This window comes from Carcharhinus amblyrhynchos, chromosome 14 (assembly GCF_965287045.1).
Source record: "Carcharhinus amblyrhynchos chromosome 14, sCarAmb.v2.hapA, whole genome shotgun sequence".
Classification (NCBI taxonomy): Eukaryota; Metazoa; Chordata; class Chondrichthyes; order Carcharhiniformes; family Carcharhinidae; genus Carcharhinus; species Carcharhinus amblyrhynchos.
Genome location: NC_137337.1, coordinates 9,930,675 through 9,950,252, shown reverse-complemented (window position 1 = coordinate 9,950,252; position 19,578 = coordinate 9,930,675). Strand labels below are relative to the sequence as shown.

At 45.0% G+C, this 19,578-nt stretch overlaps 2 protein-coding genes across 2 annotated transcripts in view; one reads left to right on the top strand and one right to left on the bottom strand.

Annotated features, from left to right (window-relative positions):
• Positions 1–8,928, bottom strand: part of alkbh1 (alkB homolog 1, histone H2A dioxygenase) — a 36,432-nt gene extending 27,504 nt beyond the window's left edge. The window contains exon 1 of the mRNA XM_080202260.1: positions 8,706–8,928. Coding sequence (XP_080058386.1) covers positions 8,706–8,837 — 132 coding nt within the window. The 5' untranslated portion in view covers positions 8,838–8,928. The remainder of the gene's footprint in view (positions 1–8,705) is intronic.
• A 35-nt stretch (positions 8,929–8,963) lies between these two features.
• slirp (SRA stem-loop interacting RNA binding protein) lies at positions 8,964–19,489 on the top strand. Its single transcript, XM_080202261.1, has 4 exons — positions 8,964–9,090; positions 17,010–17,068; positions 18,608–18,715; positions 19,351–19,489. The coding sequence occupies exons 1-4, from the start codon at positions 9,021–9,023 to the stop codon at positions 19,420–19,422; spliced, it is 309 nt and encodes a 102-aa protein (XP_080058387.1). The 5' UTR covers positions 8,964–9,020; the 3' UTR covers positions 19,423–19,489.
• Positions 19,490–19,578: the final 89 nt, after the last annotated feature.

Genomic DNA, 19,578 nt, shown 5'->3' with positions numbered 1-19,578 from the left:
ATGAAGGAGCAGCGCTCCGAAAGCTAGTGGCTTTTGCTACCAAATAAACCTGTTGGACTTTAACCTGGTGTTGTGAGACTTTTTATTGTGTTTACCCCAGTCCAACACTGGCATCTCCACATCTTGATCCAGCAACAGAGAAGCAACTGCAGGATAGTTCCAAGTTAGAATGGTGTATGAGTTGTGAGGGAACTTGTAAGGTGATATTCCCATGTATCTGCTGTTTTGTCCTATCAAGTGGGCTGCTTTGTCTGGATGGTGTCAACCTTCTTCAGTGTTGCTGGAGCCAGATTTAACCAGGCAAGTGAAAGAACATTCAATCACATTTCTGACTCATGCCTTATAGATGGTGGGCAGGCTTTGGAGAGACAGGACGTGAATTACTTGCTGCAGAATTCCCAGCTTCTTACCTGCTCTTGTATTCCTAGTATTTATATGACTGGTCCAGTTCAATTTTTGGTCAATGGTAATGCCCCACGATGTTGATAGTGAGAGATTCAGCAATGGTAAGCCATTGAATGTGGGGGTTCAGATATCAAGGGGAGATGGTTAGATTTTCTCCTGTTGTTCTCCAGGCAAATTGTGGGGTTACGGATCGCTTGGAACTCGGATTACTTGTCACTTATTAGCCCAACTCTGAATATCGTCCAGGTCTTGCTGCACATGAATTTGGACTGCTTTAGTATCTGAGGAGTTGTAAATGGTGATGAAGAATCATCAGCAAACATTCCCACTTCTGACCTTATAATAGGTAGAAAGTCACTGATGAAACAGCTGAAGATTGTTGAGCCTAGGACACTACCCTGAGGGACTCCTGTAGTGATCTCCCTGTACTGAGATGATTGACTACCAATAAGCACTAAGTAAAGAGAGACACAGACTGAGTGGAGGAATGGCTAACTTCCATGCTGTAATTTATATGACGTTGGTTGAGATCTGCATGCTGTGTCCAACGTAATCTGACAATTAAAATACGTGAAAGTAATGTTGTCAATTTTCTATCATGCCTTTGGTTACATACATTGTGAATGTTCCATAATTTATTTAGGTAGACCATCAATTGCTCCCAGTGGTCATGCAGGTGGAAATTGATGCTAGCTCAATATTTTCAGTTCATTCTCTTTCATGTGGTGGTGTTTATTTTGCAGGTGGCAATGACTGTGACTTTGCAGCAAGGTGGTATATGGTAATGGATGCAAGGGCTTAAACCTAAAAGTAGCCTTTGCAAAAGGGCAGTAAAAGAGTGATGCTACAGCACTGTTCTAGAAAACCTACTCATATAGAAAGACTGAATGAGGGGCATCTCAGGCATCTCCGGAGGTACATATAAACAAGTTATACAACAGTACAACACAGGAGCAGGCCATTTGGCTCATAGATTTAATTTGTTTGAAGAGCAATCCAGTTAGCCCCAATGTTCCCTCTTACTCTTTTCATTGTTATTTTTATCTGCTTCAAGTATTTATTCATTAATTTTGAAAGCTACAACTGAATCTATTTCCACTGTCCTATGTGCATTATAAATTCTAACACTCAAATGCATGAAAAGTTTTTTTACCTTGGGATGCCCTGGCAAAAAGAAAATCCACAACCTTGTATTCAAACTCAATTTATAGAAGAATGTAAAATTCCGCAAATTTTGTTTTGCTTTTCAGTAAAGGCATCAATTTTCTTATCATCCCACCAAGTCATGTTTGCGACATCAAAAGAAAAATATCTCTATATATTTAACAGTGGGAGCCCTTAACTGCAAATTGAACTAACTGCCACGTTGTAGTTACAGAACTTGAAAAAAAATTATCTGTTTGACATTCTAGTCACACTTATGGCCAAGTGACAGCATGTTTATTAAAAATTATTCATTCTTGGGATGCAAGCATCGCTGGCAAGGCTGGCGTTTGTTGCCTGAATCACTGCACTCCATATGGTGTAGGTAATCTTACGAATGCTGTTTGGGAGGATATTCCAGGTTTGCAATCTCCTGGAATTTAAAACTGGAAAGAATAAAGGCTCTTTGATTGGCCATCAAGAATTAACCAATTGGCCATTACAGAGTCTATTCACTTCCCAATTGCCCATAGAACAGCAGTGTCATGAGGACTGGGGGGGTGTGTGTGTGTTAATGAGCCATGCCATTAGAGGGAGATCATCGGTTGAATGTATTCCTGGACATTTTACCACAAGTAGAAAGGGTTGAGAGCTTCAAGTTTTTAGGTGTCCAGATCACCAACAACCTGTCCTGGTCCCCCCATGCCGACACTATAGTTAAGAAAGCCCACCAATGCCTCTACTTTCTCAGAAGACCAAGGAAATTTGGCATGTCAGCTACGACTCTCACCAACTTTTACAGATATACCATAAAAAGCGTTCTTTCTGGTTGTATCACAACTTGGTATGGCTCCTGCTCTACCCAAGACCGCAAGGAACTACAAAAGTTAATGAATGTAGCCCAATCCATCATGTAAACCAGCCTCCCATCCATTGACTCTGTCTACGCTTCCTGCTGCCTTGGCAAAGCAGCCAGCATAATTAAGGACCCCACACACCCCTTACATTCTCTCTTCCGCCTTCGTCCGTCAAGAAGATACAAAAGTCTGAGGTCACGTATCAACTGACTCAAGAAGTTTCTTCCCTGTTGCTGTCAGACTTTTGAATGGACTTACCTTGCATTAAGGTGATCTTTCTCTACACCCTAGCTATGACTGTAACACCACATTCTGCACTCTCTCGTTTTCTTTCTCTATGAACAGTATGTTTTGTCTGTATAGCACTCAAGAAACAATACTTTTCACTGTATATTAATACATGTCACAATAAATCAAATCAAGTTGGCAACATGAAGATGAATCATTTTAGTGGGTTCACAAACCTGAGTCTAAACCCATACATGGAGGCTGATTAGGAACATAACTGGGAAGCATTCATGGCTTCAGTTCTGGATATTTGTGGTGTTATTGTTAAAGATTTAATAGCTAATTCCTTCGTTTTAAAATTCAACCTGAACTCAAGCTGGCCATTCAGATCCTCAAACTTGTTCTGCTGGTCAATTGGATCATGCCTAATCAGTTCTTCAGTACCATTTACTCACAATTCAGTTATACCATTGGAAACCCTGATCTAGTAGAAATCAATTTTGTAAATTTAAACTGATATACCTGTGATTCAGTGCTTTGATCAAATGGTACAAAATCAGTTACACAGGCACTTCAAAACATTAGCTGAATGTTGTTGAGGTTTAAGTTTATTTCTAAATGTCACAAATAAGCTTACATTAACACTGCAGCGAAGCCACTGTGAAAATCCCCTAGTCGCCACACTCCGGCACTTGTCTGGATACACTGAGGGAGAATTTAGCATGGCCAATGCACCTAACCAGCACATCTTTTGGACTGTGGGAGGAAATCGGAACACCCAGAGGAAACCCACACAGACACAGGAAGAACGTGCGGACTCTGCACAGACAGTGACCCAAACTGAAAATCGAACGTGGGTCCCTGGCGCTGTCAGGCAGGAATGCTAACCACTGTGCCACCATGCCACCTGTGCAGGGGGAGAGAGAGACATATATACAAATGCCAGAAGAGGAAAGAAACAAAACTTTCCTACAACTAGATACCACTGACAAACTAGATTTATCATTCATCCAGTTTCTGATTAGACTGTCTGTAAATACCTCAACTGTCAGGTTTCAGCCATGTGGCCCACCTGGCAATCAGATCTGGGCTTGCTGCAAAGTTGGAAGTGCTATCTTTTGGATCAGACATTAAACTGGCCTCTCAGATGTAAAAGATCCCAGGGCACTTTATCAAAGAAATGCAGGGGAATTGTTCCCCTGTCTACAAGTTAATATTTATCCCTGAATCAATAAGAACAGATTATAGGGTTATCATGGTGCTGCCTGCTGTGCATAAAGTGATTACTGCATTTCCAGCATTTCAAAATGTCTTCACTGCTTGTGAAAGGCACTAAAGAAATGCAAGTGCTTCTTTTCTAAATATTCAGGAGGCGCAAATTTGGGTTCAAATTTTTTGTAAACAATATTTCATTCAAGCTTTGACAAAGGGTCATCTGGACTTGAAATGTCAGCTCTTTTCTCTCCTTACAGATGCTACCAGACCTGCTGAGATTTTCCAGCATTTTCTCTTTTCGTTCAATATTTCATTCAGTAGTGTGGAGTACTGAAGCACACACTCATCAGAACTTAAGAAAAGCCCATTGGTTTGCATGTCTCGATAAAGTTGAAAGAACATTGTGAAGAAACAGAGGTAGTGTTAGTTCCATGGTAAAGGTGCTTGCATATCTGGGTTTTGTTTTCATTTCAAACTGTGCCTGTGTTATTATTAAAGTTTATGACGTAAAAGCAAATATAGAGGTTAAAAAAACTAAGCTGTTGCTTAGCAACCTAGGGTTCACATGGAAAAGCATAAGCACTTGTGGTTCGGTTAGAACTAGGTACCTGAGAAGAAAGCAGCTTTGCGAGCAGACAGGCAAGACAGTGGAGAAAGAGGCAGAAAGCATGTCCCAGAAGTTAAAGAACAGCTAGTTCTGGAAGCCAGGAAATGAAAAGCCAAGTCTGCAAATACTGAAGTTAAAGGGACAAAGAACTGGAATCTGACCAAGGTACTGTTCAGTGAAGTTAATGAAAGGTGCAGAGAGAGGCTCCCAGTTAAAGACTGAGCTGAAAAGAGTAGACTTGGGGAACAAAGAACAGTACAGCACAGAAACAGGCCCTTTAGCTCTCAAAGCCTGCACTGATCACGCCCAACCGGTTCTCTCCCTCCATTCCCCGTTTGTTCATATGTCTATCAAGACAAGTCTTAAATGTGGCTAACGTAAATGCCTCAACCAGGCTCCCACCACCCTCTGTGTAAAAAACTTAGAACATAGAACACTACAGCACAAACAGGCCCTTCGGCCCACGAGTTGTGCCGATCAACTTCACCCACACTTCTCCACTGAACCTTTCCCCCCCCTTATCTTGAACTTGTGCCCCCTTGTAATTGTCATTTCTGCCCTGGGAGAAAGCTTCCAACTGTTCACCCTATCTATACCTCTCATAATTTTATAAACTTCTATCAGGTTCCCCTTTCCAGGGAGAACAATCCCAGTTATTCAATTTTTCCTCATAGCTAATACCCTCTATACTAGGCAACATCCTGGTAAACCTTTTCTGTACTTTCTCCAGAGCCTCCACGTTCTTCTGATAGTGTGATGACCAGAATTGGATATAGTATTCCAAGTGTGGCCTAACCAATATTTTATACAACTGTAACATAATTTGCCAACTTGCCCCGTCCGATGAAGGCAAACATGTATGCTTTCCTTGCCACCTTTTCCACCTGTGGTGCCACTTTTAAGGATCTGTGAACCTGTATTCCCAGGCCTGTCTGTGTGTTTATGCTGCTGATGATTCTGCCATTTATTTTATAGCTCCCACCTGATTTGGATCTACCAAAATGCATCACCCCACATAAGTCTAGATTAAATTCCATCTGCCATTTCTGTACCCAATTTTCTAGCCTATCACTATCCTGCTATATTCTTTGACAATCTCCACCACTATGCACAAGTCTGCCAATCCTAGTATCATCCGCAAACTTACTAATCAGGCCAGTACATTTTCTTCCAAGTAATTTATATATATTACAGACAGCAGAGGTCCCAGCACTGATCCCTGCAGAACACCACTAGTTACAGACCTCCATTCAGAAAAACACCCTTCTACCACTACCCTCTGTCTTCTATGGCTAAGCCGGTTCTGAATCCATCTAGCTAGTGCACCCCTGATACTGTGAGATTTAATCTTTTGCACCAGCCTGCCATGAGGGACCTGGTCAAGTGCTTTATTAAAGTCCACGTAGACAAAATCCATCGTCCTTCCCATATCAATCATTTTTGTCACCTCCTCAAAAAATTAAATTAGATTAGTGAGACATGACTTCCCTCATACAAAACCACGCTGTCTGTCGCTAACAGGACCATTCAGTTCCAAATGTATATAGATCATATTCCTAAGAACCTTCTCCAATAATTTCACTATCACTGATGTCAAGCTCACTGGCCTATAATTACCTGGGTTATCCCTGCTACCCTTCTTAAATAATGGGACAACATTGGCTATCCTCCAATCTTCTGGGATCTCACCAGTGGTCAACGAAGAAACAAAGATTTCTGTTAGAGTCCCAGCAATTTCATCTCTTGTCTCCCTCAGTAACCTGGGATAGATGCCATCTGGCTCTGAGGATTTGTCTACCTTAATGTTTTTTAATTCACCTAACATTTCCTCCCTTGTAATGATGACTTGTTAAAGGGTTTACAAACCCCTCTGAGACACCATCAATTGGCACGTCCCTCTCCTTTACGAACACTGATGCAAAGTACTCATTAAGGATCTCACCCACCTCCACCGGGGGTTTGACGCATAATTTCCTTCCTTTGTCCTTAAGTGAAATAACTCTTTCTCCAGCTACCCTCTTGTTCCTAATATATGTATAAAATGCCTTGGGATTCTCCTTAATCCTATCTGCCAAGGATATTTTGTGACCCCCTTTTGCCCTCCCTGTTTTAACTTTTTTCTACTTTCCCTGTATTCTTCAAATGCTTCATCTGTTTTTAGCTGCCTAGACCGCCTGTATGCATCCTTTTTCTTTTTGACTAGACTCACAATCTCCCTGGTTATCCATGGTTCCTGGACCATGCCTTTCCTGTCCTTCCTTTTCATAGGCACATGCCTGTCTTGCACTCCGATCAACTGTCCCTTAAAAAATTCCCACATGCCAAATGTGGATTTGCCCTCAAACAGCCTTGGCCAGCGAGAAGCCAGATGGCTGAAGTAATCCTAAGGTTGGCTACACCTTAATACAGCCTGCGAAACAGTAGTGTACTATTGGTATGGCTGGTACCCAGGAGACTGTCTGGAAGCTTCAATGAAGATGGCAATCCAAGGCAGAGGAATACTAAAGAGGGAGAGATTGAAATCCTGGAAATTGATGCTTGGTGAAAGCACCTGAGAGAAAGCTTTGTCTGGGAGAAGATTATAAGGTGTGTTTTTCAATAGGGAGTTTGGAAACACTCATGTGGAAGGCTGAGTTCCAGTGAGATTAGTTGGCTTACCATATGACAAGCATCTGGGGAGTTTGAAGAGAAATCCACTGAATTTGTATTGAGTGGCACTTGTCACTTGGTTTCAGAGTGTGGCGCATCTAACCTCTGTTGGCTTACATGGGCTGTGTATATACTGAAAACATTTTAGTACAAGATATTTTGTAACTTATGTTATTCTAAAAAATCTGTGAAGATACAGTTGGGGTGAAGGATGTTTCCATGTTTAATAAATGTTTTATTCTTTTGTTGGAAGTTAAATGGCAATCCTGTGATTCTGCTTGTCCATGTCTCTAAAGAAAAAAAAAGTTATGGTCTATTGGGCCTGGGTTCCATTCTGGGGCCTGACTGCCCAGCAGTTTCAGCTGGGATTGTTAAAGCATTTAAATATTTTAAACATTACATTAAAGCCAACAGTGACCAAATTCAAAGAGTTCAAATCAGCAGCTCCAACTGCATACGCCCCAAAATGCTTCTTTTGCTAACCCCTTTTCTCATTAACAAAAAACAACTAACAATTTGAACGATCTTCCACAGCATTAAATCTCCATGCCCTCTCAGGATTCATTTAAGGAAAAAGACAAATTACTGCAGATGCGGAATCTGAAACGTAAACAGGAAATGCTAGAAAATCTCAGTATTTGTGGAGAGAAGAGCTAAACATCAGCTCTAAGATAAAAGAAAATTACTGTGGATGCTGTTTGAAACAGAAACAAAAACAGGAAACATCGGAAAATCTCAGTAGGTCTTGACAGCATCTGTGGAGAGAGAACAGAGCTAACATTTCAAGTCTGGATGACAGCAGACGCAAAACGTTAGCTCTGTTTCTCTCTCCACAGTCCGCCACATCTGCTGAGATTTTCCAGCATTTTCTGTGTTGCTCTATCCACAGATGTTGCCAGACCTGTTGAGATTTTCCAGCAATTTCTGTGTGTTTCTCTCTCCATAGATGCTGCCAGACCTGCTGAGATCTTGCAGCAATTTCTGCATGTTTCTCTCACCACATATGCTGAAAGACCTGCTGAGATATTGCAGCATTTTCTGTTTGTGTTTCCTTTAAGGAAAATCTGTTGAACTTTGTAAATCAACATGACCAGCCATTGCATTCATGCTGTGTACCTCCTGTGAAAACTCCCCCAAAGAGTGGAAGGCGACAAAGAGAAAACCTTTACCGACTTGCCCATTGTGGGCAGCACAATGGTTAGTTACCACTGCTGTCTCTCGGTGCCAGGCACCTGGGTTCGATTCCCAAATTGGGTCACTGCACGTTCTCTCCGTGTATCTATGTGGGTTTCCGCTGGGGTGCTCCAGTTTCATCCCACAGTCTGAAAGACGTGCTGATTAGATGCCTTGGCCATGCTAAATTCTCCCTCAGTGTACCCGAACAGGCCCCGGAGTGTGATGACCAGGAGAATTTCACAGTAACTTCACTACAGTGTTAATGTAAGTCTACTAACAAACTTGAAACAACTTCCTCACCTCCCCACTGACCCAAGTAGTGAAAGAAGACAAGTTTGTTTCACATGTTTTGGAACGGGGGAGGATGGTGGGGAGATCTTGACCATATTAACAACAATGCAGGCTCCCCGAGTTCAAGCACCTACTTTACAGTTCTGCTGAGCTCTGGAGAAGTCGACGATCCCGCCCGAGAGGTCTGGCGGGGGCTGGCGCCTCTTGTAATATTTGAAGAGCCTCCTGAAGGCGTCTTCCCCTTGCTCCAGGAGGGCGGCCGCCATGCTGCTGCTACAACAACGACTGCCGCCGCACAGCCATCACAATTTCGGTTTTAACACCACCCCCCGCGGGACCGACACTCGCCACGCGGCCCCGATTTTTCGCAGTCCCTCTTTTTTAAAAAAATAAACTTGTCTCGGCCGTTAGGTCAGGGGTCAGCGCGTGGGGCGGGCGGCCGTTACAAGATGGCGGCGGCTTCTTCCAGGAAGAGCTTTGAGATCTTCGTGTCGCGGGTGCCCTGGACCCTAGCCGGCAGTGAGTGACACTCTCTCTGTCTCTCTCTTCTCCCCCAACCCATCCTTCTGGTCCTCGGCCGGCAGTGAGTGTATCTCTCATCCCCTTCCCCATCCCTGACCAGCAGCGAGTGTGTCTTTCATCCCCGTCCCTGACCAGCAGCGAGTGTGTCTCTCATCCCCTTCCCCATCCCTGACCAGCAGCGAGTGTGTCTGACATCCCCGTCCCTGACCAGCAGCGAGTGTGTCTCTCATCCCCTTCCCCATCCCTGACCAGCAGCGAGTGTGTCTCTCATCCCCTTCCCCGTCCCTGACCAGCAGCGAGTGTGTCTCTCGTCCCCGTCCCTGACCAGCAGCGAGTGTGTCTCTCGTCCCCGTCCCTGACCAGCAGCGAGTGTGTCTCTCATGCCCATCCCCCTTAGTGTCAGGGGGATTAGCAGGGTAAATATGTAGCATTATAGGAATAGGGCCTGGGTGGGATTATGGTCAGTGCAGACTCAATGGGCTGAATGGCCCTCTCCTGCAGTGTAGGGCTTCTATGAAATCTGATTCACGACAGGTTGATGATCTGGACGCCTAAAAACTTGAAGCTCTTGACCCTTTCTACTTCGTCCTCGTTGATGTAAACAGGGGCATATTCTACTTTCGTCTTCCTGAAGTCGATGACAATCTCCTTCATTTTGTTGACTTGAGGGAGAGATTATTGTCACCACACCAGTTCAACAGATTCTCTATCTCATTCCTGTACTGTATCTTGTTTGATTGTTTGAGATCCGATCCACTACGGTGGTGTTAGCAAACTTGAAAATCGAATTGAAGGGGAATTTGGCCAAGCAGTTATAGGTGTATGAGGAGTTTAGTAGGGGGCTGAGAACATAGCCTTGTGGGGCACGGTGTTGTTGCCTACCCTTACTGATTGTGGTCTGTGAGTTAGGAAGTTCGGGATCCAGTTGCAGAGGGAGGTGCTGAGGCCCAGACCTTGGAGTTTGGAGATGAGATTCGTAGGACTTTAATCTGCGGTTGTGATCTCTCATCTTATTTCTTGCAGTGTTCCCCCACACACATACACACTTTTTAATTATTGGAGCCTGTCCTTCCACATGGGTCACCAATCCTTAAGGAATGAAATGCACGTCAAGGACAGAAAGTGCTGCCTCCTTGACAGCTCCACTCCATGTGTTGTAGGAACACTAGCTGTTGTTAGGAAGGGAGATCCAGGATTTTTGACCTGCAGGCAGAATTCCCAGCCCCTGATCTGGTTTGGTAGTCAGTATATTTTAATGCAAGGAGTGTAGTGAATAAGGTAGATGAGCTTAGGGCGTGGATTACTGTTTGGGATTGTGATGTGGTGGCCATTACGGAGACTTGGATGTCTCAGGGACAGGACTGGGTACTTCAGGTGCCAGGCTTCAGGTGCTTCAGGAAGGACAGGGAGGGTGGCAGAAGGGGTGGTGGAGTGGCACTGTTGATCAGGGACAGTGTCATGGCTGCAGAGAAAGAGGATGTCGTGGAGGGACTGTCTACAGAATCTCTGTGGGTGGAAGTTACAAACAGCAAAGAACATAAGAACATAAGAACATAAGAAATAGGAGCAGGAGTAGGCCATCCAGCCCTTCGAGCCTGCCCCGCCATTCAATAAGATCATGGCTGATCTGTCGTGGCTCAGTTCCACTTTCCCGCCCTCTCCCCATAACCCTTAATCCCCTCTCTTATCAAAAACCCATCAACCCGCTTCTTAAAAATATTTAGCGAGGCAGCCTCCACCACTTCAACGGGCAGAGAATTCCAGAGATTCACCACCCTTTGAGTGAAGAAGTTCCTCCTCAACTCCGTTCTGAACCGCCCCCCCTTTATCTTGAGGCTGTGCCCCCTAGTCCTACTGTCTTTTTTGAGCGGGAAGAGTCTTTCCACCTCTATCCTATCCATCCCATTCATCATCTTATACGTCTCAATGAGATCTCCCCTCATTCTTCTAAACTCTAACGAGTACAAGCCTAGTTTATTCAGCCTCTCCTCATAGCTCAACCCCCTCAACTCCGGTATCAGCCTAGTAAACCTCCTCTGCACTCCCTCCAGGGCCAAAATATCCTTGCGCAGGTGCGGCGCCCAAAACTGCACACAGTACTCCAGCTGCGGCCTCACCAATGCCCTATACAGCTGCAGCAAGACCTCCCTACTTTTATATTCAATCCCCCTCGCTATGAAGGCCAGCATCCCATTCGCCTTCCTGACCACCTGCTGCACTTGCAGGCTGGGTTTTTGCGACTCATGCACAAGGACCCCGAGGTCCCTCTGCACCGTCGCCTGCTGCAGTTTTTCGCCACGTAAGTAATAGTCCTTCCTACCATTCTTCCTACCAAAGTGGACCACCTCACACTTGCCAACATTAAATTCCATTTGCCATTTCCTGGCCCATTCGCCCAGCCTATCTAGATCCTTCTGCAGACTCTCCACACCCTCCGCACAATTTGCCTTTCCCCCAATCTTGGTGTCATCAGCAAATTTCGACACCCAACACTCGGTTCCCTCCTCCAGATCATCTATATAAATGGTAAATAGCTGAGGCCCCAGCACCGACCCCTGGGGCACCCCACTAGTCACCAACCGCCAATCCGAATAGCACCCATTGACCCCCACTCTCTGCCTCCTATTTGACAACCAATCCTCTATCCACGCTAACACCCTACCCCCAACTCCATGTCCTCTGACCTTCTGCAGTAACCTCTTGTGAGGTACCTTATCGGTCGAAAACTTTGCTGGGTGTATTCTATAGGCCGCCCAATAGTGACAGGGAAGTTGAAGTGCAAATAGGAAAACAGATTCTGGAGAGATGTTTTAACAACAGAGTTGTCGTGATGGGAGACTTCAATTTCCCAAACATCGACTGGAATATCCCTAGGGTAAGGGGTTTGGATGGGGAGGAGTTTGTTAGGTGTGTTCAGGAAGGTTTCCTGACACAGTATGTGGATAAGCCTACGAGGGGAGAGGCTGTACTTGACCTGGTACTGGCGAATGAACCAGGGCAGGTGATGGATCTTTCGGTAGGAGAGCATCTTGGAAATGGTGACCATAATTCTATCTCCTTCACAATTGCGTTGGAACGAGATAGGATCAGGCAGGCTAGGAAGGTGTTTGTCTGGGGTAAGGGGAGATACGAAGAAGTCAGGAAGTTACTTGGACAAATAAACTGGAAGGAGGCGTTCTTAGGGAAAAGTACTGAAGGAAGGTGGCAGATATTCAAGGAATGTGTGTCTGGAGCTCTGAATGACAACGTTCCGATGAGACAAGGGGGTTTTGGTAGGTCGTGGGAACCGTGGTGCACAAAGGCTGTGTTGAACCTAATCAGGAGGAAAAGGAAGGTGTACAAGAGGTTCAGGGAATTAGGAGAGGTTAAAGATCTTGAGGAGTATAAGGACTGTAGGAAGGAACTTAAAAGGGAAATTAGGAGAGCCAGAAGGGGTCATGAGAAGACCTTGGCGGGTAAGATTAAGGAGAATCCCAAGGCCTTCTATAAATATGTGAAAGGTAAAAGGATAAGAAGAGAAGGGATAGGACCTATAAAAGGTGAGGGGGGAAAGGTTTGTGTGGAACCAGAAGAAATGGCAGAGGTGCTTAACGAGTACTTCGCCTCAGTATTCACAGTGGAAGCCGATCTGGGAGATTTTGTTATGGATTTCCAGCAGATGGAAAGGATTGAATACGTGAATATTAAGGAGGAGGATGTGTTGGAACTTTTGAATTCCATCAAGGTAGATAAGTCGCCGGGACCAGATGGGATGTACCCCAGGATACTGTGGGAGGCGAGGGAAGAGATTGCAGAGCCCCTGGCGATGATCTTTGCGTCGTCAATGGAGACAGGAGAGGTTCCGGAGGATTGGAGGATTGCGGATGTAGTTCCTATTTTCAAGAAAGGGAACAGAGATAGCCCGGGAAATTACCGACCGGTGAGTCTAACCTCAGTGGTTGGTAAGCTGATGGAGAGGCTTCTGAGGGACAAGATTTACGAACATTTGGAGAGGTTTGACATGATCAGGAATAGTCAGCATGGATTTGTCAAGGGCAGGTCGTGCCTTACAAGCCTAGTTGAGTTCTTCGATAATGTGACTGAACACATTGACGAAGGAAGTGCCGTGGACGTAGTGTACATGGACTTCAGCAAGGCGTTTGATAAGGTCCCCCATGCAAGACTTCTTGAGAAGGTGAGAGGCCATGGGATCCAAGGGCCTTTGGCCTTGTGGATCCAGAACTGGCTTGCCTGCAGAAGGCAGAGAGTGGTTGTGGATGGGGCTTTTTCTGAATGGAGGTCAGTCACCAGCGGAGTGCCTCAAGGATCTGTTCTGGGACCCTTGTTGTTTGTCATTTTCATAAATGACCTGGATGAGGAAGTGGAGGGATGGGTAAGTAAGTTCGCTGATGACGCGAAGGTTGGTCGTGTTGTGGATGGTCTGGAAGGATGGCAAAAGTTGCAGCAGGACATAGATAGGATGCAGGACTGGGCGGAGAAGTGGCAGATGGACTTCAACGCAGATAAATGTGTAGTCGTCCATTTTGGCAGAACCAACGGGATGAACGAGTACACTATCAAGGGCAGAAGTCTGAGTAGTGTTGAAGAGCAGAAGGGTCTTGGGGTCCGGGTCCACAGGACTCTTAAATCGGCCTCGCAGGTGGAGGAGGTGGTCAAGAAGGCGTATGGTGTACTGGCCTTCATTAATCGAGGGATTGAGTTTAGGAGTCGGGAGGTAATGCTGCAACTTTATAAGACCCTTGTCAGGCCTCATTTAGAGTATTGTGCGCAGTTCTGGTCGCCTCACTATAGGAAAGATGTAGAAGCTATTGAGAGGGTACAGAGGAGATTTACAAGGATGTTGCCTGGACTGGGAGGCATGCCTTATGAAGTTAGGTTGAGGGAGCTGGGACTCTTTTCCCTGGAGAGACGAAGGTTGAGAGGCGACCTGATAAAAGTTTACAAAATGTTGAGAGGAATAGATAGGGTGGACTCTCAGAGGCTATTTCCCCAGGTTCAAATGGTTGCTATGAGAGGACACAGATTTAAGGTGCGGGGAGGGAGGTTCAGAAGTGATGTTAGGGGTAAGTTTTTCACTCAGAGGGTAGTGAGTGAATGGAATCGGCTGCCGTCAGTGGTGGTGGAGGCGAACTCGCTGGGGTCTTTTAAAAGACTTCTGGATGAGTATATGGGGTTTAATGAGATTGAGGGTTATAGATAGGTCTGTAGGTTGGTAGGTGTTGATGTGATCGACACAACTCGTGGGCCGAAGGGCCTGTTTGTGCTGTAGTGTTCTATGTTCTATGGTCCAGTGAGTTTCTGGTTAGTGGTAACCCCCAGGATGTTGACAAAGTTTAAAGTTTATTCAATCATGTCACAAGTAGGCTTGATTGACAGTGCTGTGGGGTCCCCTGGCCACTGCGCTCTTTGCCTGTTTAGGTGCACTAGGGGAGGGTTTGGTGTGGTCGATGCACTTTTCAGACAGGGGGCAGGGGCTGTGGAGAGGCTGGAGTGTGGGGGCGAAGGGGTGGAGAGGCTGGAGTGTTGGGGGGGGAGGGGTGGAGAGGCTGGAGTGTGGGGGGGGAGGGGTGGAGAGGCTGGAGTGTGGGGGGGGAGGGGTGGAGAGGCTGGAGTGTGGGTGGGGAGGGGTGGAGAGGCTGGAGTGTTGGGGGGGAGGGGCGGAGAGGCTGGAGTGTGGGGGAGGAGGGGCGGAGAGGCTGGAGTGTGGGGGAGGAGGGGCGGAGAGGCTGGAGTGTGGGGGGGGAGGGGCGGAGAGGCTGGAGTGTGGGGGGGGAGGAGTGGAGAGGCTGGAGTGTGGGGGGGGAGGGGTGGAGAGGCTGGAGTGTGGGGGGGAGGGGTGGAGAGGCTGGAGAGTGGGGGGGGTACGGAGAGACTGGAAAGTGGGGGGGGGGTCGGGGAGGGGTGGAGAGGCTGGAGAGTGGGGGGGTCGGGGAGGGGTGGAGAGGCTGGAGCGTGTTGGGGAGGCCTGCGCTGATGCAGGAAGAGAGTGCAGACTCTGTGTAGACAGTGGCTCAGGTTGAGAGTTAGGCCTGGATCGCTTGTGCTGTGGGGCAGCAGTGCTGGCCATTGTGCCATCATGCTGCCTGAGGTGGGAGTGTTATGAAGGGATGCAGGAAATAGGCAGTTAATGGTGGATTCCATGCAGGATGATGAATCCATACAGAATAAAATGCACACACCAAGGACAGGGAGTGCTGCCTTCTTGTATTGTTGTAGTCCATGTGTTGTAGGAACACTACGGGTGGCATGGTGGCGCAGTGGTTGGCACTGCCTCCTCAGTGCCAGGGATCTGGATTCGGTTCCCGGCTTGGGTTACCATCTGTGTGCAGTCTGCGCATTCTTCCCATGTCTGTGTGGGTTTCTTCCGGGTGCTTTGGTATCCTCTTGAAGTCTGGGGGAAGTGCTGGTTGGGTGCATTGGCCATACTAAATTCTCTCTGTGCCTGGGTAGGCACCGAAGTGTGGCGACTGGGGGATTTTCACAGTGGCTTCATTGCGGACATAATGTAAACCTACTTGTGACACTAATAAATAAATAAACTCATTGCCATTAGGATGGGAGATCCAGGACTCTGACCCAGAGGCAGAATTCCCAGCCTCTGACCTATTCTGGTAGTCATAGTATTTCTATGGATGGTCCAGTAAATTTCTGGTTAATTGCAATCTACGGACACCTGGTGTGGAGAGGGGAGGGTTGGGATGCCCATCTCCTCATGAACCTGCTCCTGGGCCTGGTGAGACGTGCCAACAATAGGTCCAGGCAGCGGGCGATCGCGGTGGGGGGGGGGGGGGGGGGGGGCGTCCTTCCCGACTGTCTGCCCCTCTACCGTGGCTAAGTTCGTGGCCAGGTGTCCCTGGAGGGAGCATGTGGTGTCCGTGGGCACGGTCGATGCCTTCTGTGCCTGCTGGGCACCGCAGGTGCGTTATAGACCCTGACAATCACATTTTGATTTGATGTGTTTTAAGTTTCCTTTGTATTATTTTGTTTGGGCCGTTCCCCTTCCTTTCGGGGAGCCACCCCTTTTAATTTGAGTTTGTTTACTTGGTTTGACCTAAAAGACCCCCCCCCCCGATGTTGAAAGTGGGGAATTCAATAATGTTATGTCATTGGAGATGTTAAAATCTCTCTTGTTGGGGATTTATTGCTTGGAACTTGTGTGATATGAATGTTACTTGTCGCATACAAGGAACACAAATTTAGCGTGCGATTACAGCAATCAGTTGGGAAGGTAAATTGTATGTCGGCCTTCATTGAAAGTCAGTTGGAAGTCAAGAATAAGAGTCTTGCTATAGTTGTACAGCAGTTTGCCTAGATCATACCTGAAATACTGTGTGCAGTTATTGTTTCAAAAATTAAATATAGTGGTATTTGCCTTGGAGAGTGTAGAGCAAAGGTTCACTAGTTAATTCTTGGGATGAGAGAGTTGTCCTTTTGATGAACAGTTGAGTAAACTGAGCCTATGTTCTTAGTAGCTTCAATGATGAGAAGTGATAGATTTGAAATTTTGAGCTTGTCCCTTAGTTAATTTGACTGAGTTTAATTGTTTAGTCAAAAAGATTGGCAGGATACAAACTGAGGTGGTTTCCCCCCTTAGCTGGGCAGAGCCTTGGGGTAAAGCCCTAATGTTGATTGAGATGAGGAAATTTCTTTGTCCAGTGGGTTGTGACTGCATCGTACATTAAGAACACTGAAGGAAGGCTGGGATGGATTTTTGACCTGAGAATCAATGGATGTGGGGTGCTAATGGGAAAATGGAGTTGAAATAGATCCAATTCAGTTTTGAATGGTAGAGTAGGCTTGAGGGTCATATTGTCTACTCTTATTTCCTATGTTTTAATGTAAGTGTGATTTACATTTAATTAGTCATTGAATGTTTAGAAGATTAAGATGAAATACGCCTCTCTGTATCTTTGCAGAAGAAATCAAAGAATATTTTGGACAGTTTGGATTAGTCAAGAAATGTCTTCTTCCATTTGTGAGTATTTAGTTAACTGGATTTTTGATTTTGCTTTGTTATAATAAATGTAAATTAAAAATTCCTTTGTATGCCATGGATGAGATTATTCTGTTTCTGGATGGAGTCCACAAGTTCTTACTACATTATTAGAACCAGCGGGAACCAGTGGATGTGGTTTATTTAGACTTTCAGAAGGCTGTTGCATAGCTCATGACCATAGACTGCTCTCCCTAAAGCACGGGGAGTGCTGACTCGTGGTGATTTAACCTGAGGATCACCACCTCGGGTGAGGGGACAAGATTAAGAAGGTGGGCCTTCATGAATACCTCAGCAGGTATGAAAATTGAACCTGCACTGTTGACGTCACAAACCAGCTGTCCAGCCAACTGAGCTAAACTGAACCCCCACCTGACAGGAATTAAATAAGCACCTGCAGGGCTAGGGGAAAGTACTGGAAGTGCAACTAGCTGATTTGTCTTTTGAGAAATGGTACAGATATGAAGGGCTGAATAGCTTCCTTTGGTGTAGTAACCATTCTAGGATTCTATGAAATTAGAAAGCATAAAGGAAATGGAATGTTACAGGAGATAAGAGCTTATCATTATGAAGGTAAGAATCTTGAATAATGATTGAGGTCTTCATAGCTGTGCAGCATTATAATGACAGGTTCTTATGAAACAAAGAAATAGCAGGAGTAGACTTTATAGCCATCCCTGCCTGATTTGTTTCAACTCCACTTTCCTGCTCACTCCTCCTATCCCTTTATTCCTGAAGACCATATTATAGGCACAGATTTAAGATACTTGCATGTTAGGATGTGTAAGTAATATCTTAATATTATTTTCAAAGGGAATTGTGTAAGTTGGATGAAAAGGCAAAGTATGAAAGTTTTATATGATGAGGGAGTGAGATGTTAGATAAATAGTTCTGCAGGCCTGACGTGCTGAATACATTTCTGTGCTCCAGTATTCCAGTCGAGGGAGTAACAGTGGTTATGAGACAATGAATAATCCAGAGACCTGCACCAATGATTTTGAGACTCCAATTCAGGTTCCTCCATGCAGCTGGGGAATTTAAATTTTATTATTTAAATAAATCTGGAATTTTAAAACTAATAAAATTTCATGGTCACTATTACTAATGTCATAAAAATTCATCTTGTTCATGTTAAGAACCCTGCTGAAGTTAAATGAAGGGTATCTGAGAACTTGAAACACCAGTTCTCATTGGTATATATTTTCAATTTAGTATATTGAGAAAAAATATGCAAATCAGTGAAGATAATCCTGTCATATTGTGATGACTGAATAACTTGCAAGGATTATAATACACTACTACAATACACTTAACTACATTAGTGGCTATATCTCAAAGTTACCCCTTTGTTCCCAACCACGTACATTTCCTGAACTGAGGTGAATCATTGGAATGTCAGTAACAAAAATGAACTCTGATGTTAAATATTTGGTACCCTGATTATCAGATTAATGAACATTCTGGAATTGTCAATAACTTGAAATTTGTAATGTTCAGCAGTACACAACTTCTGTATTGCAGGACAAAGAGACTGGATTTCATAGAGGATTCTGTTGGGTTGGCTTCAGTACAGAAGAAGGGCTTCAGAATGCACTGCAGAAGGAACCACACCTCATTGAAGGGGCAAAGGTAGTTTTAAACCAGTGCTCAAATTTAAGGGTTTACTGTAATCAAATTCTATCCAGATAGGTTAAAAATGGCTTGGGCTTGTTTTTGGTCTCATTTCAAGTTTTTCCCTGGCTAGTGTTTTGTACAGAACAGCTGCCATTGAGAAACCACGGGATGTTTAGTCTGGGGAAAAATTAACGAGCTTCATGGAGTTGCAGTGCAAGGCACCTGAGACTGAGCAGAATAGAAGAAACTTTACTGTGTTTAACTGCTAGACAGGTCATGCATGTGCTCTGAACTGTGGCTAAGTGAAAACTTCCATCTTCCTCGATAGCAATAAAAAATATACATCTCAAAGGCACAAGGAAGTTTTTTTGTTTTATTAAAAGTGAACAGAAGTGCATTACCAAACAGTGGCACCATCCAGCGCAAGCTATGATACAAAAGCCAATTTCATCTACAGCTGATTGCTGTCTGCTTACCCAAACATCTGGTTAGCATTTGAAGGAGGTAAATAAAAGTCAACTAACCTGGCCACATTTTGTTGGGTTTTAATAATACAATTTACAGCAACACATTCCATGGGGATAATGTTGGTATTACATTAAAGTGAAGTAGAAATTGGATAACTCATTAAAAATTTATTCTTTTCACAGCTTCAAGTTCAGAGAAACAGAAAATTGTTTCAAGGGCGCAGACCAAATAAAGTCACTGAATCAGCAAATTGATACTGACTGTGGAGGGTGTAATTAAAGCTGTTTTGTCCAAAGTAAATTAAAGATGGTGATTTAAACACTTCTTTGACTTTTTGCTTTTTTTTATAAAACAGTCTTGCAGAACTAGGGTGTATACCCTCCTTTGTTAATTAGAAAAGTGGCCAGACT